This window comes from Macadamia integrifolia, unplaced genomic scaffold (genome assembly GCF_013358625.1).
Source record: "Macadamia integrifolia cultivar HAES 741 unplaced genomic scaffold, SCU_Mint_v3 scaffold1128, whole genome shotgun sequence".
Lineage (NCBI taxonomy): Eukaryota > Viridiplantae > Streptophyta > Magnoliopsida > Proteales > Proteaceae > Macadamia > Macadamia integrifolia.
This window is the reverse complement of record NW_024868093.1, coordinates 147,692-171,929: the sequence shown is the minus strand read 5'-3', so window position 1 is coordinate 171,929 and position 24,238 is coordinate 147,692. Positions and strand designations below refer to the sequence as shown.

Sequence of the window (24,238 nt, the reverse complement as noted above, 5' to 3'; positions counted from 1 at the left end):
CCAATTTTTTTTTAAATTAATGAAATTTAAAGGTGAAGAAACCTGTGTAAAAGCTGGTGTGAAGTTGTCCACACCAGCTTTTTCAATTACTCTGATAAACTACACAGCTCTGTAGAAGATTTCTACTTCTGAATTTTGATATGGAGTCCTGATACTGCATTATTTGTTTTCCATTATGGGATAAGAGCTTTTTATTTTATTTACTTATTCTTCTGATGCTTCTTATAAGGAGCATTCCTATCTGTGTACAATATCTGAACTAAGTTGAGTGAATTTAGTCTTGACACTGGCATTTGGATCGGAATTCTTAATGGAAATGTTGCTCAGTTTATTCTTTATTCCATTACTTAGTGGGGATAGCTCACAGAACATGCATTTAATGCAAACAAAAGCACTTGGTAGAGATTGCACTATACTTTACACCCTACATCCAATATCGAGTGGACAGTCAATGACCTTGTAAATTGAGATTTCTTCCGTGTTTCATTCACATTAATGGATCACCATGCTGGTGTTATTCTTACATAGTGTTGTCCTACTTTTCTGGTTGAGAGAATTATTGCAGGCTCAAAAAAAAAAAAAGGTGCCAAGGGAAAGGCCTTTTTTTTAGTGTTTTTGAGCATTAAAAAGAACTTAAGAATCAGTCCTTAATGATGCCAAGAATTCCTCCGTTTTTTTGATACCAGGAGCCAAGGTGTTTTTAAGACATTTTTACTTATAACATTGTGCTGTAATACTATATATATATATATATATATATATATTTTTCCTGTGAGTGGAAAAAGGTTTGTAGATAACCTCCTATTTACACCCTTGATTTTCGTCCTATAGTGTTGAAGTGGGCAAGCCTGTGGCGCAACGGTTAAGTTGCACTATTGCAACATGTTTGTCACAGGTTCAAAACTTGAAAACAGCCTCTCCTGTGAAGCTGGGGGTAACGTTGTGTACATTTGCCCCTCCCAAACCCTGCAGTAGCGGGGGCCTTGTGCACTGGGGTGCTCTTTTTTTTTTTTTTTTTTTTCCCTCCTAGTGTTCAAATTGCAATTTTGATTGTTGGATAGACAGGGATGATTTTAAATTGACTGGATTGACCCGACCACATGTCAAATTCCAGATCCCACCTCCATTGTATTGTCCTCGAGAATTATGCTCTTGTTTCATCAGCTAAAAAAGGGCATACCTAGTGCACGAGGCTCCCATATGTGTGAGGTCTGGGGGGCGAGAACCACGCAGCCTTACCCCAAGAATGTCGAGAGGCTGTTTCGACACCTTGACCATAAGATTGCAACATTCGTACCTTACCATTGGACCAAGCGTGCCCCTTGCTCTTGTATCATCAACTATCATACTATTTTCAACTGCGTGAAAGAGGGGATTAACTGTTTGTGAAAATGGTGACTTTACAGCCATATTTTGAAGTTCTATTCTATCAAGTTGGATATTTGCGGGGGTAGTTGCTTACTACTTACGTAGAGGGTCGCATGTATCATGTGTCAACACAAGTTGAGCACCAAATGCTGTAATAATACCCAAAAAAAAAAAAAAAAAAAAATGCTGTCACTTCACAGAGAATAAGGTGCCTTGCCAACTTCGGCCGAGTCTCTTGGAGAATAGAGAGTTTAAAGGTTGAAATGCCTCGGTGGATCAGTAAAAAGGCCAGAAACTGTTATCAACTAAGTTGTCAAGGTTTGATGCTTTTAATTGGTTGCTCCATATCTCCTGGCTCTGCTACTCAGCTCATATAAAATGAGCAAGAAAACTATTCAACTACAAGATTTGGCTTCTCTTCCTCTCTAATGGCATGGGTGGTCACATCATTGATGATGATACACTTACTGAGCACATTTTAGGCTTCTAACTTAAAAATTTGCTTTCTCATCCCTATTAGGTCAATGATTTTGATGCTCATGCTATTTCCCACATATTTTAGTTTGTGATAAGGAATGATGCGTGGGCGAGATAGGTGGACCCTACCTAATAGGAATGCATATGGAAGTACCATGGGATTGCTGCCAAGGATGCCATGGAAGATAGTTGGATGTAGTTTTACCTTCTTGTGACATACTCACATGGACATATCTAATGTCTGAGCTGAGGGAGCTTGGGTAAATTCTAACCTAGAGTCAAGTTGATTTGTGCAATGGCTTGTGGAAGTACATGAGCCAGTTTTGGTGATGGAGATGCTTAACGTTATGGGTTTCTTGGGACTTTCTTTGGAAAATATAAATCACTAACCCTATTTATCAAGGCGACAAAGGCAATGGAGGATGGGCAAAAAGCAAGGTGACATCAACAAGGTGCCGGTCCCGATTGAACTGCCTTTTCTCCTGATGCCTTGATAACTATGTGACTAACCATAGTAAATCTATTCAGGAACTAGAATAATAAGCAACAGTTTAGATCCATTTGTCATTCAACTTTTTTGCTGCTTTTTAAAATCTTAGCATCATACATACAGTGTTGGATAACCTGGGGTGTGAATAGATTATCAGCAGTGGATTTGACCCTTTTCGATTTTAAGCCTTAAATATGTGATTGTAAATTAATGTGGAATGTAAATAGTAAACACAATCACAAAGAAACACAGATTTATAGTGGTTCGACTCAACCGAGTCTGGTCCACTCCTCACAAGGTCCTCTTAAGAGGTATTCCACTAGTTCTTCCATTTTAATACAGTAGGTGGGGAGGAAGCACCTTTACAAACTCTTTTAAGGATAAAAGGATCCATACACAAATCTCTTTTACAGGTAGAGAGTGAACTTCCAAATCTCCTTAGGATAAAAGGGTCTTACACACTTGTCTTAGTATAGTCTAGGGAATGTATGAATAAAAAGGCCCATTCCTAGAGTTCAACCAACTCTTGGGCTAAAACAACTTACAATGAAAATAGATTGGTAAAGTATTACCTCGTGTGGTGCTTGTATGATACGAGATGAAGAAAATGAATGCACCTTGAGTCTTCTCAGAAATTGCACTAGAGAACTTAAATAATTGCACATGGAGAAAGGCTTGAATTCTTCTTGGGAAGTGTGCAAAAGTCGTATGGCTTGAACTCAAGAGATTGTCAACTTGCTTTGTCTTTTAGCTCAAATAATTGCTCTTGAACAAGTGGAATAAATTGTCTTTTAATGATCCACATTAGAGGTATTTATAGGGGTGATTAGGGACTATAATTAGGCAAATTCTTTTTCTCAAACTGTCACTTTCTTTCTTTTGGTCGACTGCCACAAGACCCGGTTGACCACCGAAAGTAGCCGTTATAGAGGTAGAGCCATTTAACTAGCCATTATGGCCTGCTCCAGACGATCCGGTCGCAGTCCAGGCGACCGGATGCTCAGAATGGATGGTTCCGGTTGACCGGTTGCTGCTGGTTCGAACCGGTTGGGTCCTGTTGATGAGTGGTCTATCAAATCTTTAAGATCTGGTTGACCGGATGGGTTGCAGACAGACTGTACGAAAACAGTCATATTTACTAATCCGAACTTGAATTGATCTGATTCCAGTTGTGTTGGTTTTGTAATTCGAGACACTACAACTTTGTAGAAAAGTTCATCTTCTGATACTGTCACGTGGAATGACCCAAAATGCCCTTGAATGTGAACTTGGATGTAATCTGAGAAATTGTCATATGTTACGGCTAGCATTTTTCCAACCTTATTTGGATCTTGTGAATTGGCCATTTAGTATTTACTAAGGTCATTCGAATGTAGTGAAGATGTTCAAATGTAAATGCATATGTATGAGTGCAGTGCATGCATGTGCACTATCACATATAAAGCTTCTATTTGTCTTGCAGCCAATCTTTAGCAATCTTCACGTCGATGTCTTTGCATTGCTTGACAACTTCAGGTCATCAATTGTTGAGGTCTTGATATGTTCTTCAAGTCCTGATACTTGAAGCCTTGTTTTCTTGGGGTCTTATACCTTGAGGTCTGAACACAAATTTGTTTCCTCTAACATGCAAGGCTTAAGAGATAGTAAATGATTCATTTGTTTGTTAACATCAAACCAACATAGGAGGTGGGTAGTGGGTGGATATCCCCAACATACAGTAGTGACTTCCTCTGATTTGTGAGACACGAATTAATTCCTTTTCTTCAGTACTGTGTTTGTATTTCTGCTCTCCCCCTCCAGAAAATATGCCTTATTGACATTTGGTGAATATCAGATATGAGATACGTGCAATACAAAGGGCAAAACTCAAGAGGATGGGGATGGAGGATGGGACGTCATTAAGCACGAGTGCATATGAAGTGGAGATGGCAGAGGCAAATCCAGTAATGAGTGTGTCACCTCCTGCTTTTTTGGATAATGATTCAGGTTCCAAATGTTCTTTCTGATTGCTGAATTCGTTCCATAATTGACTATGTTCGTGTCACCCTGTCAGATATTTTACTAGGATTATCTTGATACTTGTTACCAAATTATACTAATGGAACTTTTTTTTTTTCCTCCTTAGATGAGATTCCAAGCACTGGTGTTCTGGTAAAGTAAGTTATGATGGAAATCATTTTGCAGAACGTAGTCACGAAGATATTTATATGACAAACCAATCTTTCAATCATCTGGACTGGTTCAGCTGATAGATCTGTGACATATATACCTTCAGACAGTGATTTTACCATACTGATTCTATAACCTGCACTGATTAATTAGTTCTCCTGACAATGTTTTGCTGGAACAACATGATCAGTATGTAAATTGAACGCGTGACTACTTTATACCTCTCATCCTCATGTCTTCAGGAAAAATTGTGAAGTGTGTTGTTGCTCTCTCTTATTTAAAATACTTGTGCAAGCTACCCAGAGAGTGGACTATCAGGAGGTTGTGTTTGGTATGCCTATTCTGGGTCGATAATGTATTCTGAAGTGAAAAGTTAGAGAAGAATCAGGCTTAAGGATGCATTCTAGACCCCATAATTTATTCCAAAAATGCATATCTAACACAGCTCTGATTGAGACACTTGAGTAAATTTGAACTAGTTGCTGCAGTGGAAGGCATTGCAACATTCATTGAAGGATGATAATTTGACCCATTTTGGGATCCAATTCCTTTCATCCCTCTCTAAGCCCACGGGGGGCCTTCAAAAGCCCTGTACAAGTGTGGTCTAATGGGTTGCGCCTAGGCAAATATCCAAACATTGGAACACTATCTTTAGACAGGTTTCCCACTAATCATCTCAGCCACAATGCACCCAAGAGCCCATATATCAGAGGGGGACTTTTCCTTACGTGCAATAGATTCTGGCGGCATATAAAGAGGGGTTCCTCTCAAACTCAAATGGTTGAATTATTTCTTCCTCCACCTCTGTTCTTTCATGGTATTCTTTGTGGAACCAAAATAGCAATCTCTGTGACATAAGATAAGTGAAGCACGAGCACAATGTTCTGGGACTTGATATCCCAATGATCGTAACCACGATTATGAATGTAGATAAGACCCTAAAGAATTGAACGGGTGTAACACCTAACCTAATGTCAGCTTCAGGCAATCCACCGTGGGATTATAAATTGGTGAATTGATATCCATGTTTTACAATATTAGTGAGAATATTTTTTATTGTAAGGGAAATTGTTACAAATCAATGAATATGAGGTTATGAGTAGAGAAATTGATTTGTAAATTGTAACAATACTTCCATTAATTTCCTTCTGAAGCATTTTAAAGCGAGAAACTTCAGCCCATCTTGGTTTAGCCTCTCATCCACATTCCTCATCTTTGACTTTGTCTCTCCATCTTGGAGTAATCAAACTATTAGGGTTTCTTTTTTTCAATGAAGAACTTACAATGTAGCTAGAGTAAGGGATTTCTATATCAAACAAAAAAATAAAAGAGCTAAGGATTACTTCCTTTGCAAGAAAGCTTTCGCAGGAGTCCTAAACTGCTAATTTATAAGTAGAGAAGCAAGTAATCGACGAACTCATTAGATATACCTTACCTATGATCCCTGCTGTCCTGTAATGGCAGAACAGGGGTAACATCAATCAGGACTGTGAAAATGGGGAATGAAAATGCCAAAAATTAGACACTTTGGCACCGTTTCACGTTTCCGAAAACAACAAGGTAGGATTTTTTGGTGTTTGATAAACCTGTTTCTCGAAACGTTTTTTGCCACTAAAAAACCCAATGGTATCATTGGATGCACAAAGGGAGAGAGGGTTCGGTTGTCTCTTTTTAGGTTTAAATAGTTGAGAGATTTATCGGGCACAACAACCTTTTTTTCTCTCAAATTCGTTTCTGAAAACGACGACTTGTTTCGTCAAAGTCGTTTCTAAAATTGTAGATAGGTGTAAATTTTGATTTATGTTTCTAGAAATGGGTGAAGCTGAACAACTTTATTAAACACTTTTTAGGTTGTTTCTCCATTTCTAGGAACAAGAAAACACAGAAATTGTAGAAACGGAACGTTGTCAAACGGTGCCTTCATGTTGTCATGGATCTATTGTTGGTGGCTATCATTGTAAATTGAGGAAATTACACTCCCCTCCCTTATACTTTGCCTTAATACCATTTTCTCCCTACATACTTTCAAAAATATCAATCCCCTCCATTGTAGTTTAAATATTCTATCAAGCGTACCCCTTCCATTAGATAACACAATTAAGTGATGACAGCCTTAATGTATTAAATTTAATATCGAAATTACCCTTTAATAATAAAATACCAAGATAGAACATGTGGCAAGCGATCGGAGTTTGAAACATATTTACCTTAAACAAGCTTTTCACTAAGTTTCAAATTATAATATGGCTGTTTGACCACCGAAACATCTATTTGAAATAATAGTTAAAAAAAAACACACACACACACACACCAACTCGCCGAGATTTAAAACCACCGAAACACCGAAATGAAACCAGTTCTTGAACCTTACCTTTAACTCGTAGTAACTTTTGTATGGAAATTTTCTGTATTTAAACATTCTTGATGTGAGGAGTTACAACAAGGTACAACAATACTATCCAATTACAACAAACCTTTAAAATTTAAATTTTGAATTCAATGTCAAAGATGGTTATCAAGTTGACATGGTCTTTCCCTTATAGTATGAGGGGTATGATTGTGTATTATTTTGACACTAGCCTAATTTCTAAAATTTATACACTTTTCCACACTCTCACATTGTTTAATTCAAAATTTGAAGAGCCAGAGCCCCATCTTCATTGTTGATGCATGTTCCAATTTCATTACTGGTTGATTCCAATCAAATGAGTAATTGGACTTGATGGATTTGGGAATTTCATCAGCAAGCTCCTTAGATTTCTTAGACATGCTTTATGTTTGTTACCCCAAAAGCTGCAGAGTTTGGTTCAAGCTCCAACTTCTGCTTAATCTCTCCATTTTATATAGGATGCTTGCTTGATATTGCTGCTGCTACTGTCGCTTCTGTGTGCAATGATACTGGATGGAGAGAGCTTCATAATTCAAGGTCATCTGATTGAATCATATGCAAAGGACTGCTATTCCGTATTCGATGAGTTTGATTCAAGAAATTGTCTGTGTCTTCCAAATAGGTTCTGTTAATATTGTTGTTGCATCCATTGCCTCTATACACATCATGAATAGATGGAGAGAGCTTCATATGATGCATTAATGGAGTCATTTGATAGCAAGGGCTGGAGTCTTGAATTAGATCCAATGATACATCTGCAGCATAATTACTCTTCCTTTGAAGTTCTAAATTAGTGTTCCATTCTGCACACTGATATGCTATATCACCAGGCATGTCTCCTTCCAATATCTTCAATACCTGCACATTGAAACATTTCTATAAAGAGAAAATTTCCAGAAAATGGTAAACACAGTAATCAATTTGAGAGGCATGAATTAGGAACCTTTGACATTGGTGGCCTTCTTTCAGGATGGGGTAAGATGCACAAACTGGCAGCATACATCATGCACTCAACCTCCTTGTTCATGAAGTTACCATGCAAGCAAGGGTTGATCATCTTCTTCTCAAGAGATGGAGAACCCTGCCACAAATGCATATTTGAATTAAGTTAGCCCAGAAATTATTCATTGCAAGCTTACTCAGGATCATGTTGGGAAAGAAAATGATCCACTTCTGTCGTTGAGGCAAAGTTCAAGTGGATAAAGCATCAGAAGTTGGCATACAAGATGAAGAGGGAAGAGAGATTCTTTTATAAAAGATCAATTGATGGATGTTCTATCTGTAAATTTAAATTTAAAAATATGGTGATTACCTGAGGGAAGTACCTTTGTTTTTAGCAGTTGTTAAGAGGTGGTCGGTCTCCTTTATGTGGAAGACATTAAGCCCGGTTTCATACTATAGCATATTTTATCAGTTTGGTTGTTAAAGGAACAGTTCCACCTATTAGGGATGCTGGTAGGATTTGAGAATATGAATGTCTATGCTCAAAAACAGAGAATGGTAACATGGTCTGTTAGATGGAGTAGATTTGCACTAAAGCAATATGACTGAAAGGATCCATGTTTGTACTAGTATAATGTATTTTCAAATTGAAGTGAAGATAATCAACATTAAGCGGTAGTTACTCTTATTCACAGAATGTGATGTAAAAATGGAAGAGAGACTTGCCCATTCTGGTAAGATTTGGTGTTCCTCACTTCTTGACGAATCAATGTTGTTTAGGCCACTTAAGAGTTCCATTAAGACAATTCCAAATGCGTATATATCAGCTTTCGCTGTTAATTGTCCAGTATGTCTGTACTCTGGGGCTAGATACCTACAAAAATATTATGTGGTAAGTAACAAGCACAAAACATGAAAGTTGATGCATTAATTTAGTTTATATATTTTCAGTATATATAATTATGATTCCATCGATCTATTGTAATTCAATCTTCAGTTACGTGCTCCAAGTCAATGATAAGCATCCAGACTGGAGCCCCTGGTCAAGATGAGCTGGTGATTTATTAGTTGGTGTTTGATTCATCGAGGGATTAGTTGGTTAAATAGCATAGCTCCCATGCCACATCAGCAGGATGGCAGCTTTGCCATGTCATCTCTCCTAGAGTCTTCCTATGTGCACAGTGTGCACAGAGATAGTGATCGACTCATTTACAGATTTAGCTACCTTATTAGTTGATATATATTTACTTGTAAACCTCTCCCTAACTGTACATCCATTATTCTATATATAAAAGCAGCCATGGGAAAATGTTCACCGTCAATTCATCACATTCATGGTTGAACCAGTTCATAAAAGCTTCATGTCAGCAGTAAAGATCACACAAGTATAGGTGTTAAAGACATTCGTTGGTTTTCGATATGTAAAACTATGTTAAGCCTAGAAGTCCAACATGAAGAGCTAACTATCAAGATATGCATAAGCATTAAAAAAAGAGAGGTGCAGCCATTTTCTTCATGTCTATGTTGTATAAAGCTTCACGTATAAGTGCCCACGAACTAATTTCATGATCAAATTAGCTGAACTGTTAATTTCTATGTTGCAGGAAGCTTTCAGGATTCAGTTCATGACTAAGATCCCTCAAACTGATTTAATGAAAAAATTAGCTGAACTCCCAGAAATTATGCAGTTAGTCAAACTCCATTTTCTGCAATTTGGCCATCTCAGGCATTTTCAAATAAACTTTTCAGAATCATGTCTCACAATATACATAACATATCAGGCCCTAACAGGCACCATCGTGAAGAAAAGCGAATGATATGAAATGATTATATAAACTGAATCGGAAATCTTATCACCACAAAATGAATCATTGCCCCATGATCAACATTATATCAGAACAGTTTCAGGAACCACTACTGGGTACAAGAATATTATCCCAGACATATTACTCTGAAGTTTCTACATAATTAGTCCAATAGAAAAAAAGAAGAAGTTGAATTGATATAAGATATCATTAAGTTTGAAATAAGCATGTGGAAAACCTATGGACTGTTTCAATTTGACAGTATTGGGGTTGGATAGTAGAAAATTTACCCAAAAGAACCAATGATGCATGTCTCATCACCAGATTGATCATCCACTTTCCACCGTGCTAGGCCAAAATCTCCAACCTACATGCATGGAAAATATGATTGACCACTACTAAAATCTCATGGCTTTGGGAGGTGGCAGAAGCTGCAGAACCATAAAGACGTATCAAGAGAGACTTTGATAGGAAAAAAAAAGTAGCATGAGAGAATTGAGAGAACAGAAAGTAGTAAAAATAGCTAAACTGACCAAGGGTTCAAAATCATGGGTGAGAAGAACATTGTTTGGTCTGAAGTCACCATGAATAATGCATCCCACTCGACAATCTTCGTGAAGATATCTTAACCCTCTTGCAGCTCCAATGGCAACCTTCATTCTTTTAGCCCAAGTCATTACTTCATTTGTCTTTGTTCCTGCCAAACCATGAAAACACTAAAACCTATGATTCACTTAACTGTAGCTTCCTAACGAATATAACTGACGAACCTAGTATGCTAATGGATCTGATCTACAATCAATACTTAAGATGGTTTAGTCACCTTACCATACAAGTGATTGTCTAAGGAACCATTGCAAGCAAACTCATAGACAAGGAGCCATTCCTTTTCTATGCAGTAGCCTACCAACATCACCAAATTCTTGTGTTGAGCACAACTCAGCTCTTCAACCTTTGATGAAAATTCTGATGCTCCATGTGCACTTGCCAGCCCATGATGTTTAACTGCAACAACCTGCCCATCGGGCAAGACACCTCTGAACACAGGACCATGTCCTCCCTCAGCCAAGAAATTTTCACTTGAGAATCTATCTGTTGCTCTTTCAATCTCTTGGTAACTGAACTGCCTTGGGGACCTGTGAAAGACGGGAGCTTTGTGCTTACACATAGAACAAAGAGGTGGAGGATTTGAAGGCTTTCTGATGGGTAGAGACATAGCTCTTCTTATGCTTGATGTTCTACTGATTGCTGGAGCAGAGAGTGACACAATTGTGTGATTTTCACTATCATCCTTGGAGGCTCTTCTACTAATTAAAAGTTGCTTTTGTTGAGTCAGTCTCCCAAAATTATGCCATAAACGTGGTGATTCTGTTGACTTTCTACTTGGTAAAGGCTCTATTGCTGGCAATATTACACTTTTCCCTTGGTTTTTATCTGCCACATTTCCAAAAGGTATTTCAGGGGATGAGTCATTCTTTGCTAGATAATTCCACAAAAGAAAGGCTTACCACTCTTAACTAACAGACCAGTGTAACTTCTTCTCCCTTTCATGGAGGTGGCTGAGGACTTAAGCATTCCATCAGGATTGAACTTTGTTACCTTATTCAGTAGTTGTGATTTAATAAAAGGAGTAGAGCAATATGTGGCTCGAGATACAAATTCACGGTGCATTAACTGCGAGTGCTGAAGAGAAAAAGTCTCTGCAGAATCACATTCAGTGCTGGAACTGGTGACTCCATGAAAATTTCCATATTCCGTACTGGACAAAGTGAATGAAATATCAGTAATTGAACACTATCCAAGTCAAGACTGCTCATATGATTCTGTCAAGAGTGTAAACCTACCCTTTATTATTGAGATCTAAAGCTGATGCAACACCCAAATTGTAGGTTATCATGGGATCCTTTTGAAGTTCATGCACATCAATGCTTTTGGACAATTGAAAGTTGATTGATCTTAGGATTTTTGGGGTACTGTGATCCATAAGAATGATGTTGCAATTCAGTCGTTTCAAGCAGAAAGCACTTTCCTTCCTCAAGTGCCTGTTGTGTGCATACATTGCATAACATTAACAACTAGCAGAATGGAGCCACTAGGAAAAAAAAAAAAATCTGAAGTTTCCATAGATTAGTGTTCAATTCCTTTCCTTTTTCCACTAAGAAACAGGGAATTGAATTTGTCCAGCAAGAGAAATTACTTGAGCCAGACAAGGCAACCCAACTGTCATTGTCTAGAAAAATTGAAAGTTTTAAAACAGTAGGTTCTGTATGTGCCTTCTACACTAAAAACTGGAAGTGCTTGAGTTGGTGCTGATTTGGTTCAAATCAGAATACTAAAACACTGTACTTGGGACATAATGGCTAGTCTTAGCGAGTAAGATAAGTAGGTTGCTTGACTTAGCTCTGCCGCAGGATAAAGTCCTTTTTGTTTTCCAATGAGTTGAGTGGGTTAATCCACCCTGTACATACCGATCAAGAACTACCCATGTTGCTTTGAGTTCTTTAGCTTCTGTAGCTACTGAGCCCATCATTGCATTGGAGACAATCTTTGCTTGCATTTTCACCTGGAATGTCTCCACTTATTACATTTTACATATATCAGTCCAACCAAAATAGAAAATCAAATTAATTACTGTTATAACCCATCATGATAGAACACATCCTTACCTGTCTAACTCTGTTTTTCAAACATATTTGCTTTATCATCTTCACACAGGTCTCATCTGTTCTATTAGACCATTCACGATCAACACCATTGATGAGTTTGATCTGACTGGAAGAATCTTCCCTGTTGTGATGTAGTCCCCATTTCTTTAGCAGGCCTTGGATGATCAAAACAATTATACGTGAATAAATGATTTGTGCAACAGATAGTATATCAAAGGAAGTAACTTTCCAAATTGATCATAAGAGCAATGAACACTTACTAGCTATAAACTGCTGAAACCTAGCCTGATTGGCCCAACTCCCAGAAGCAAAAGGACTTGGGCAAGTAGGAAGAAGGGCAAGAAAAATTAAGGAATCCATGGGTTTGATCAAATTCTGCACTGCCCATTCTAGGGAATGGTCTGTCAACTCCTCACTTGCATCAATTGCCACTAATACCACTTCACCTTCCATAGGAATCCAACTATGAAATGAACATCAAATTATCAAGCGGTGGAATGGCAGAACAAAGAAGTAAATAAGTGAGATTGAAAGAGTGTCACTGCAGCTGTTCTACTGGCAAGATTCTTTTGGAAGTAGGGAAGATGAGAATGAAAGAATCACTGAAAGTGCCACACTCATCTGTTCTTCTGGCAAGATTCTTTTGGAATTGGGGAGATGGGAATGAAAGAGTCACTGAAAGTTGCTACATTCATCTGTTCTTCTGGCAGGATTCTTTTGGAATTAAGGAAATGTCCACTCACCTGGGAACTTTCATGCCAACCCTTTACCTTCAAACGCAGTAAATGTTGAGCTCTAATCTCTAAGTTTGGTATTTTGGTCAGTTACCTTCAAACATGATCTGCCTCCTTAATCAATCAGGTGGGTTGCTCCTTCATGGGCAATTCAAGAAACAAAAACTACCTTGGATTCTTTTTTGATTTGGGACTTCTGAGCATCAAAGAAAACTCAGAATAGGTCAACATTTTCCCCTCTCTCTCTCTCTCTCTCTCTCTCTATTCTTGTTTTGATTTGTCTTGCATGGACAGAGTACATAGGATTCTACTGTTTCTTCATTATAAAACCAGAGATTCTGACCACAAAAGACCAGAATGGCAAAGTATCATTTGGTTCATTTCTGAACCTCCCCAAAATTATGCAAAACCTAATGAGCAACTTTGTCATTTTGCACTAATTAAATTGGATATGCATATCCTCAGAATATTCCATTGATTGATATAATAATGTAAACCCACTTAAATGATCCCAACTTTATTGTAAAATCACTTGCAAGTGGCCTGGTTGTTGGCACTTCTCCCTTCTTTGAACAGTGCTAGAGGGACTTTATACTAATTGATTAAGTCCCCTTAATGGCATTTAGTCTCAGAGTTATTCGTATTTTACTTGCTTTCCAAGATGGTTGTGGCCTTTTTGGGCTTCCATTCTGGCCTTCCATGGGTCTTTTTCTAGTGGGTTCCTTGAGAGAGAGAGAGAGAATGTCCTCTAGTGGCAAAGCACCAATCAATTAGACTCTTAAAAATCTTAATTTTATTTTCAAACTTTCATTTCTTATTTAAGAAGATCGTGAAAATTAAGGGATCTATCTTCATCGTGATGAAGGAAAACTAAATCCTAAAATAGCACTTACAATTTCGGAAAAAGTTCATCTCTTAAAGTGTTGTGACAAGAGGTACCACTCTTGCCCTAATGGGAAAGTCATCAACTATTGATGGCGAAACTTGGGATGAAAGAAAAAGAAAAAGAAAAAAGGGTGGAAGGTGACAATTTGCACCAAGAGATATTTCCAGAACTCACAAATTCCTAAGGCTCTAAGTTCCAGCCCAATGGGCCTACTGAAGTTTTGCCTTCGAAGCCATTTATAACTTGTTCTGCCACTTCATCGTGCCTTCTTTTCTTTTTAGTTTTCTCTTCAAAAGAATCATGTGGGGTGTAACAAAGTTTTCCTTGAACACGTGGTGAGGTAAGTATGTATAAAAATCCCTTATCCACCCCCATTGGATCCGGCTCCTTGCATATCTAATCCTCTTAATACATTCATTGTGGATGAAGGGAAACTTGATCCTTAACTAAATATGATCTACCTAGATTCTTCGAACTAAGAAAATTATCGATAACACAATTAACGCTTTATGGGAGAAGGATATCGACATGCCAGTAGTGCACCCTACACTTCCCAAGTGCACCAATGAGAAGGGGGTGGTGAAGGTCCATCAGTAGAGGGCATGGGATCATAAAAGGAAAAAAAAGTTGGGGGACGGGATGGACAGGCCTAGCGGAGATGCATAGTAGAAAGTGGATGGTGGAGCTCAAACTAAAGATTTTCTTACCTTTTTTACAAGTCCATTTTTCTATTATGCAAACTACAAAGTCCATGGAAATCGAAATTGAAATTGAAATCAAAATCAACCTCAATTGATCCGAATCAAGTGATTTTACTTTCAATTTTAAAACCATGATGCAATTAGATGAGAATCTCTAGATTGGTCACATAATAAATTTAGTGATCTATTTCAATCGAATGACATATATATTTTAATTTTTTACTTTATATTTCCAACAATTTCTCTTCTTTATTCTTCCCCTGTTTCTCAAACAATTTTTAGAAACATTATAATTTTCCATGAAAGATTTAAGATTTACTCAAAAGTTTAATTCAACATGACTTAGATGATAGTTTGACCAACATGTAAAATGATCAAGGGACAGGGATCTGGGTAACTATAAACAGGTAAGGGCACCGGGCATGGACCCTACGAGCTGAAACCACCAAACAGTGAGCATAGATAGGTGAAAATGTGGTCCCCAGATGCTCTACAGCGGCTATAGAGGGCAGTGAGGGTCCGATTGGGGTGTTGAGGTCCATCCGACGTTTGGGACCTTCACCGTTCTCTATCATCTCTGTAGAGGATCCACATGTGACCCCCACCCACCTGTCAGTGACTCACTGTTTGATGTCACTGCCAATTTAGTTTATTGATCTGGCAACATCAAACACCATAGCTAGGGAACATTTTCACACTAGTGTATTGAAATCTACCTCCTCTAATGGCCAATCCAGAGCAGCTAGGTTTGTTATCTGATTGATCTGTCCCTTTTCTCCGGTTGTTGATGTTGGGGTATCATTCATGCATTGGTGCAGCCCTTCTGCTAATAACTTTGCATCTTTCTGAATCCTCCTGATTTCTCTCAGGAGCTTCTAGATATCACAAATGAATATGCGTGCCCAATCCGAAGAACTTGCTGTTACTCTGAGAGAGAGAGAGAGAGAGGTCTCATATTCCCATATTTCTCTGTCAGTTGCAGGGTAAGAAGGAGCAGAAAATCAGGGAAGTCTGGTTTGTGAAAGATAAAGGGCCTTGCAGGGTTAAATTATGCCTTCATATCTGATTGAATAGTTACTATTCATCACTTCATTTCTAGTCCTTACAGATTCTTATGAGAGCAGCAGATTCTGAAAGGACCCACACCACCACCCTCACCTTCAAAATTATCTAGTCATTTATTACAAAGACATAAAATAAGTAAGTAATGTCTCAAAGAAACATGACCCAGAAGGGATTGGATTTCTTACCCAAAAAAAGAATGGATTGGATTTAATACTTCAGTTTAGACATCTCTATTATTGGCACTGATCCTAAAATTATTATTATTATTATTATTTTTTTGGGTGGGGGGGGGGGTTAAAAAGAGTTTTCAATGAAACCCATTATCAGTTTCATTGTCCCCTAGATAAATTCAAAAGATGAAGTTAAAATGAAGTCATGAACATAGATCTCAAGCAATCTTGGATGCAGGTGCTCTTGTGCTCTTAACCCATTTGAGAAATCATCCTTGAATGGGTGGATATCTATTTTCTTCATCTATTGCAACTTTGCAAGCCCAGTGAGAGACTTTAAAAAACAGGCCTGTGAAAGGAAGGTTTTTTCCCTTCATCTATCCAATTCACCTTCCTTCATCTATCCAATGATTGATGTTAAAACTAATCCTATATGTAAGTGTCTACTTCTTGAGTTTTAAGCCATTCCTTGCTAGGACTGAACGGAGTAGGCCAAGTATTACAACCAAACATCTTGCACCAATCAAAGGAGCATCAAATATAGATTTCCCTGGTAGATGCTTGTGCTCTTCCCCATGGAACCCACAAAAAGAGCAGCAGCATTATATGAACATGATTGAGACAATCTCCTCCAACCATCTCAAGATAGAAAAATATCAGAAACACCAGCATTGCTATTTTGACTGATAAGTCCCAACAACCACCATTCATAAGTAGCTTCTTTTAAGATCAAAATGAACTCATGACAAATTCCAAAACATGTTATTAAAGTCCACTGATTTCAATTTATATGACCCATTCTGCTGATTCCAATATCTGAAAAAATGAGCTTGGATGCTCTCTGCTTTGTTTACAGAGCCCTCATGGTGCAAGATAAGCTTATTTCTTCCTCGGTGGATGGGTTCATAGAGAACCATTATGGTGCACAATCCTATCCGTTAACCAATCTGTGTAAAGGAGACAAAAGTCTGTGCTTAATACTGTTTACTGCCACAAGGCACAAAAGTCAAGTAACATGACTCACCAGTCACCACAGAATACCTAGTGGCCAAGAACCATAAATACTGGGTTGACCACCTAACGAAAAAGAAGGAAAATGTGTTCATTTCTCAATTCTCATTATTAATTTTAAAAAAGAAAACAGAATCCCAGTAAACAAATGTTCAAAAAAGACAGTAAAAGAAAAATAAAACCGTACAGGGTCTCCCATGTGAAGGAAGCTATTTTAATTGCAATGATTTGTCATTATCATGAACAATCAAAATGAAAGCCCACTTGCAGAAGAAACTGGGAGAGGAGTAGAGGACTCTTAACCCCACCCCTCCTCAACACTACAATCTGATCCAACAGAAAAAGATCAGATCAACCCAGCAAGATTCTTAAAACCCAAGTACAGTGTAAGCATCACCAAAAGTCTTGAAAACTGGAAGAGAAGTTTTAAAAATATGAGACCCATTTCAGCCTCCTAGGGATCACAAAGTAATAAGCCATCACCAACTTTTTTTTGGGTAGAAAACCATCACCAACTTGATACTGAGAGAAAGTTCAGTGTTTCCTACTGGCACAACGAGAAATAACTGGATAGTGCAAAATCTTGAGACGCATGCTTAATTAGAAGACAAAAACATAAAGGAAAATAGGTCATGTTTATTCCAAGAGAGTTTTCATCAGGTTCCATCAGTACCAGTATAGACAAAAGGAAAAAAAAAAAAACAACAATAATCTGGTAATTTCCAGTACCCCTTGCACTGGACTGCTTAAAAGAAACCTAAAACCTACCCTATTTCCCTTCCCCCTCCAAATGATCTGATTAAACAAAAGGACTTTTGATTTATATTTTGTTAAGGAACTCATCAGCTTTGTTATGTTACAGACCATTAGGCTACACAAAAGCTTTGACTGCTCTTTCTTCCTCTTTTTACAAAGCAAGAAATGGTGGTAGAAAATGGAACCCCCACTGTTAAGACCATCAACCTCATCACCTACTGCTTCCAAAATCTCTGCATGAGATCAATTGAAAAACTGCAGGAAAAGAAGTCCGATGGATCACCAACCCAACTTATGGTTCCACTCTCACCCATTCATATCGTCCAGGAAGAGGACTATCATTCACTGGATCGAAATTGTATCTGCACAACCAGATAAACCAAACATTGAAAATTAAATGTTAATGTGAAGACAGATATTAAAATATGAATAGTGGATTAATCAACTACAATGAAACAGCCTGAGAAATGAGTTGGTACTTCTCAGCGAACCGTCTCTGTTGCTGTTGCTCTGCAGCTGCGAAGAACTCCTCCATCTCATGTGATGTTGGGATGTTTCTCCTAGCATTCTGTACTCTTCGATTTGTTGCAGTTGAAGTGGTATGCCTGGTAGTAGAACCAGGAGTTCCTATGGTGTCTGAATTCCTTATCAAACTGCAAGGTGTAGTTTCCCTTGTGCTACTGAGTACCAAAACAAAGACAATCAGAATTAAGAGAACGAGAAACTAAGCATATTTAAGAAAAAATAGAGAAAGCAAGATCAGAAGAGTCAACAGTGACAATTCCAGATAATGTCTCTAGTAACTACCCATAAGCTAAAACTGCAATAAGAATTCATAAAATATAGCAGTGATGTATCTAAAAAGAAATATATTATCTGTTACTTCTGCCCTTGTCTGCTAATGTATCAGTCAATAATACCTCAGCCAATCCAAGAAAGCATATACACACTCCCACCTCACAAGGAGAAATAGAACAAACAAAAGTTTCATCATTATCAGCTTCAAGCACCGGATGACACTAGCAAAATCTTTCTTTTAAGATGAAAAAAAAAAAAAGAAAGGGAGAAAGAACAGTTAAATACAACCAAAGCTCCTTCAGACAACAATAACAGAGCTTTACTCTCGAAAGAAAGAAAAAAAGGAACTTAATCACCCCTTTCTAACTCTAAGCCTTATACATTCAACCCAGTTTATACAGAAATTAAGATTTACAAACAGAGGTAGCTTCCGATTTTATTTTCTTTTATTTATGTTTGTAGATATCTTTCGTACAAAGATCATTAAATCATTTTTTTTCAGAGTATAGTAATGCAACAAGTCGGTAAATAAATAATCTTAAATAGGGGTGATACGCAAATACCAGGTATAGCATCTCCAAACCTCAGAACAAAAAAGCAGTTTTACACAGGAAAAAAGTTCTAGAAACAAAAGCATAGAAAAAAAATCAAACCTTCAAATGAAGAAATCTTCAGTTAGAACCAAACTTCTAGGCCCATATTATGGTACTAACCAAGTAATATAAGAAACAAGACACACCAAAACAGAAGAAATAGTACATAGAAATATGAGCAAAATACATTTCATTTAGAAAGAAGAGGGGTGGGGGGAAGAGTTTCCAGTAATGAAAAAGGTGTTCCTGTATTACCAAGGATTCAAAAACATTTTTAAAAATTACTTTGCATGCATGCTTCCAAGCAACAAACAGGATGGAATTTACTTCAAGGGAAAAGAAAATCATTTAGAAATTTCCATACACAACTGTTTCCTTCACTGTGGAGTTTCAGAGACAGCCACATAAGCAGCTAAAACATTACAAAAAACAAAAAAAATTAACTATAAACAAGTAAAGGAATGAAAGAAGAAAGGGGAAGGAGAAAGGAGGAAGGGGGAAGAACTTTCAGCCAACATAGTCAAGAATCTCTAAATAAAGTGGGTTCTTTTGAGCAGCAGAGAGTACAAACAGCTAAATAAATCTCCTTTTCAGGTTGAAATACCCACCTATCGAGCAGAGCAGCTTTAAAACTCCTTGGTATTACCAATTAGAAAAAGAACACGAAGAACAGAGAATAGAAACATAAAATCTTCTAATTTGCATAGGAACAAAAAGAAAAGCTAACAGAGCAGAGAAATCTGAAAGAAACAAAGAAAATTTCAAAAAAGATGCAGATAAAACTTGTATGAACCCCCCTAAATTCCAGGATCAAGCCTGGAATCAATGCTAAGAGAGGGCCCCAGAATAAAATAGAGAAGCAGGCCAAAATTCTTCTTCCTTAAACCCTAGAATAAGTGCAAGTAGAACCAGAGATTACTTGAAGGAACAGAAACAGATACAGAGATCGAGAAGAAACCCATTTTTCCTCTTCAAAGAAAAAGACGACCCAAAACAAAAAGAAAGAGCAATAGATTTCTTACACAGAAATTAAGCAAAACCCACCTTTCTCTTCCCTCGGTCTCCAAAACATTCTCTCCAAATGAAGCCTCTATGCCGAGATCGTTCTTGTTCTCTGGAGACACCTCTTCGATTGCAACAGGAGTTCCCTCCTTCATCGAAAACTCCTCTTCACTCTTGGAGCAACTCACCGAAGCAACAGAACAAGAATACCCAGAGTCCACAACCAACCTGGGACTTGTTCGACTATTAGAGTTAGGGTTAGGGTTTGGGTTTGGGCTCGCTTTGGCGGTCTCTTTCTGTTTCGGGGTTGGAGGTGGGTTTTGTTGTTTCTTCGACTCATGGTTAGTGGCCGCAAGTAGAGGAGGTTTCACAAGCCTTCGACTTCGGAGCTGTAAATAAGAAGCTCCAGAGCTCACCGAAGCCACAGTCGACTTCTCGAGTCTCTGCAAAGCTAGGGTTTTGGCTCTAGTCCGAACTCCAAGAGATGACTGCGCGACTTCCATGACTGCAACTTCACCTGTGATTTTGGCTTTCCTCATGTACTTCCCCATCTATCTATCTCTTCAGCTTACACAGCTCTCATGTAAGACACAAAAGTAAAGACAATGAAATGGTAGAGTTCTACCGAAAAAAAAAAAAAAAAAAAAAAGAAATGGTAGAGTTGCAGAGAGTGAGGAGAAGAGAACCCAAGTCGAGAGAGTACGAGAGAGAGAGAGAGAAGCAACAGACAGCTTGAAGAGAGAGAGAGAAGCAACAGACAGGTTGAAGGGAGAGAGAGAGAGAGAGAGAGAGAGAGAGAGAGAGAGAGAGAGAGGGGTTTGGGTTCGTTCGTTGGTTAGATATTGAATGGAGGCAGAGGGAGGGAAAGGGAAGGAGGGTGTATTTGTACCTGTAGAAGAGGAAAGGTGAGGTTGCTCTACTCTCAATTTCTCGCGATATTTTTGTCTTACCATACATACTCTGTCTTAACAAAGAAAATCTCCACTGAAATGAATCTGAATTTCTCTCTCCAACTCCAAACTCCACCACCCACCTCCTTAAAATCATAGATAGAATCTTGGGTCGCATGGCTATTGCACCAGCATATGAGCCAATGAGAGAACAAGTACAGGCATCCTCTAAGCTCTAAGTTACTATAAGAAGGCTAGGTGGCATTTTTAGATTTAACTGTCTTAGCATAGAAGGCATGACCAGGGTGAATGAATAAACATAATTTCAAATGAAAAGTTTTTCATGCACAACCATTTGAGATGATGCGTCAAATATGAGATTTTGATCATTTCGACTAAATATTTATGTTCATCCTATGCACTTCATAAAAACTTTTGTCACTTAAAAATTAAAGGTGTCTTATAGTTTTTTTTTTTTTTTTAATAAAGTTTTTCTTTGATGGTTCATGTCTAATAGTTAGAGCATATTCTCTGTGCGGAGATTGTCAATTATTTAATTTTCAATCTCACATGTACATAGGTAGGTGGACATTATTAGCTTAATAATGATTCTTGATAACAAAATTCTTGTTTTTTTGTGAAACCATTTTGGGCAAGTTTGGAAAAGAGAATGCAATGTATCTTGGGTAGATGAAGTTATAGAATTTTTTTGGGTGAAGATTCATTAATTTGATGAATTCATTACAAGATTTTTGTCTCCAGTTTTAAGCTTTACTTGATTTCGTATAATTGTCTCTCGTGTGAGATAACTATTGAATGTTCTTTATCGTCTATTCTTCATTTAAGTTCTACAGGCACAAAAGGTAGTTACACATTATATACAAAATAATGGTTTGTTATTACAATCTTTGTTTTTTGGTTCACACATTTTTTTTTAGGTGCAATTACTAAATAGTTTATTAGTTGAAGGAGAAGAACATATAATCCAAACACACTTATGCACTTACAACAATATACTTTTACATGCAATTTGTTCATAAATTTGATGAGCATATGAGAATTTTCCAAATTTTAGGTTTAAGTTGATTTTAGTATGATCTTTTGTTATTCGTGTTATTCAGTCGTCATATTAAAGATTTTTCGATAGTGTTGATAAATGATAGACATATATAGTTAAACACATTTTGAGAGATTCTTGACACTATATTAAAACTTGCTAAAAGAATCAAGATAGTTAATCTAGTACCATAGGAAATTCAAGTCAACAGTTATGAAAACCTGTATGGTTTCAAATGATAATACTTAGTCCAAGTCTTTCCCAGTATCTTGTGAGTTAGTATTTTTACCCGAGTCAATTAAAACACGTTGAGCTTGGTCATTTTCCCTTTCACTCATTTTTTGTCCTTAGACAATAGTTATGCTCTATCACTACTTGTATGTCCTGTAATTCTCGGATTTCCCATGGACTAAGCAACTAAAAGTCATAGATTTTTTATTTTTTTATTTTTCTTGAGTCTTTATATATATATATATATATGTATATTTTTTTTTTCATTCTAATTTGTATTATTTTATTAATAATTTATGTATATTATAATATTTTAAAAATGAAAAACTGACTCACCTTGACAAGTTTTAACTCACTTGATCACTAGTTTTTTTGTTTTTAGATGAGTTAAGTGGGAAAACTTAGTTTTTCCTAAAATAGTTTAAAAATGCTTAACATAGGATGAGGGTAAAGGTTATCCCTTGATCGAGCTGACCACTCAAGACATCCTTGGGAAAACCTACCCCTTGGATCATCCCTTGGTTGAGCCGACTCCTTGGGACATCTCTTGGTCGAGTCGATCATCACCATCCAGGTCATCCTTGGAAAACCCAACCCCTCAGATCATCCCTTGGTCGAACCGACCATCTATGTCATCCCTGAAAAGACCGTCCTCCCAGGTCATTCCTTGGCCGAACCGACCCCTTGGGTCATCCCTTGGGTGAACTAACCCCTCGGGTCATCCCTTGGCTGAGTTGACCTCTTAGATCGCCTACCTACATGGTTTACCAGTTAAATTAGCTCCCTAAGGAGTTCGATCTGATCTCAATGATTGCGGGGACAATCCTGAGGATCACTCATTGCTAGCTCAACAGATCTTATCACTAGCTCAGCAAATCTTATCGCTTGGAGATTTCCTAACAAATAAGGTGACCCTTACTTAATAGGACTCTTCTAAGAGATATCCTAACAAGAGTGAACTACTTGTCAAAATAGAAATCTCATCAACCGCCTCTTTTCATTCATTGTCTATAAATATCAAGGTAAGCCCCAAAAAACAGAGCTCGATCATTTTATAAAAAAAATCTCTTGAATATCTGTTGTTGAAGAAATTTGACTTAGACATTGAAGGGTCCCCCATTGGGTTAAGCTGACTCTCTTATGTTTGCTTTTATGTGCAGATTTATCATAGAATACTAAGTCTTACAAGGAAGATCACCTAGTCAATTTTTACCACAACAACATATAAGGTGGTTTTACTCAATTAATAATCTCTTTCTAATTTTAAGTTTTAGGTAGTTGTAGATATAGAATTTTATGGGTGGTTTAACTCATTAATTTATGACTTTGATTTTTTGTTTCTAATTTTAAGCCTTAGATGATATCTTACTATTGTCTTTGGTGCAAAACAGTCTTTGAATGATCCATCATTCCATCGTCATCATTCAAGTTCTACGTGCGCATTAATTAGAAACAAAATATTACTTTTGGCCTAAGTTAGGATAACATTAATTACAAAATGATATGTTATTACAAAATACTTATTTCTTGACAAAAATTTTTTTAACTGCTTTGTTAGTAGAATTAAATGAGAATAATACATAATCCAACCAAAACTTATGCATATCCAATAATATATTTTACTGGTAATTTGTTTCATAAATTATATGAACATATAAGATTTGTTTTTATTACTTTAGGCCAAAGTTTGTGTTATTTGTCATCTGTGCTATTTCTTCATTATAATCAATATTTTCCCATGTTGTAGTCCAAGATAGTTATGGTTATACCATATTCTAACAAATTCTTGTTAATATATCAAAGTTACTCTAAGGAAGAAGATATATATTTAATAGTTTAAAGCATTGTTGGAAAACTAGGTCCATCCTTTGCTCAGAGCTAGGGGGTGTTGATTTTTAGGTCTGGCCTAAGAGGCCCGATCGAGCCCGACCATTCAAAGCTTGAACCAGTCTGGCCCAATTAATAAATGTATCAAGTTCAAGCTTAGCCCAATTGTAATCAGTTATTCGATGCAAAGCCTTTACCCATCAGTTGCCTG

General features: G+C 37.3%; 3 protein-coding genes across 6 annotated transcripts in view; 1 reads left to right on the top strand and 2 right to left on the bottom strand.

Annotated features, from left to right (window-relative positions):
• The window catches only part of LOC122062821, an 8,551-nt gene extending 3,799 nt beyond the window's left edge, over positions 1–4,752 (top strand). Inside the window, exons 4-5 of the mRNA XM_042626463.1 lie at positions 4,170–4,321; positions 4,461–4,752. Of these exons, the coding sequence (XP_042482397.1) occupies positions 4,170–4,321; positions 4,461–4,495 (187 nt within the window). The 3' untranslated portion in view covers positions 4,496–4,752. The remainder of the gene's footprint in view (positions 1–4,169; positions 4,322–4,460) is intronic.
• Positions 4,753–6,892: 2,140 nt separating this feature from the next.
• LOC122062828 (inactive protein kinase SELMODRAFT_444075-like) lies at positions 6,893–13,312 on the bottom strand. 4 transcript variants are annotated; one of them, XM_042626472.1, is made up of 11 exons: positions 12,567–13,312; positions 12,307–12,461; positions 12,109–12,212; positions 11,485–11,682; positions 11,149–11,399; positions 10,464–11,074; positions 10,174–10,356; positions 9,931–10,007; positions 8,562–8,709; positions 7,837–7,974; positions 6,893–7,751 (listed from the first exon to the last, which is right to left on the bottom strand). In XM_042626472.1, exons 1-11 carry the CDS (start codon positions 12,757–12,759, stop codon positions 7,419–7,421), a joined length of 2,391 nt encoding a protein of 796 aa, XP_042482406.1. In that variant the 5' UTR covers positions 12,760–13,312; the 3' UTR covers positions 6,893–7,418. The 4 variants fall into 4 exon arrangements, with proteins under 4 accessions (XP_042482406.1, XP_042482407.1, XP_042482408.1 ...); XM_042626473.1 differs by having other exon boundaries at positions 12,109–12,203; XM_042626474.1 differs by having other exon boundaries at positions 10,174–10,337; positions 10,469–11,074; positions 12,567–13,310.
• Positions 13,313–17,489: 4,177 nt separating this feature from the next.
• Positions 17,490–20,701, bottom strand: LOC122062820 (cyclin-dependent kinase inhibitor 5-like). The gene is made up of 3 exons (XM_042626462.1): positions 20,065–20,701; positions 18,109–18,309; positions 17,490–17,991 (listed from the first exon to the last, which is right to left on the bottom strand). Exons 1-3 carry the CDS (start codon positions 20,571–20,573, stop codon positions 17,922–17,924), a joined length of 780 nt encoding a protein of 259 aa, XP_042482396.1. The 5' UTR covers positions 20,574–20,701; the 3' UTR covers positions 17,490–17,921.
• Between the last annotated feature and the right edge of the window lie 3,537 nt (positions 20,702–24,238).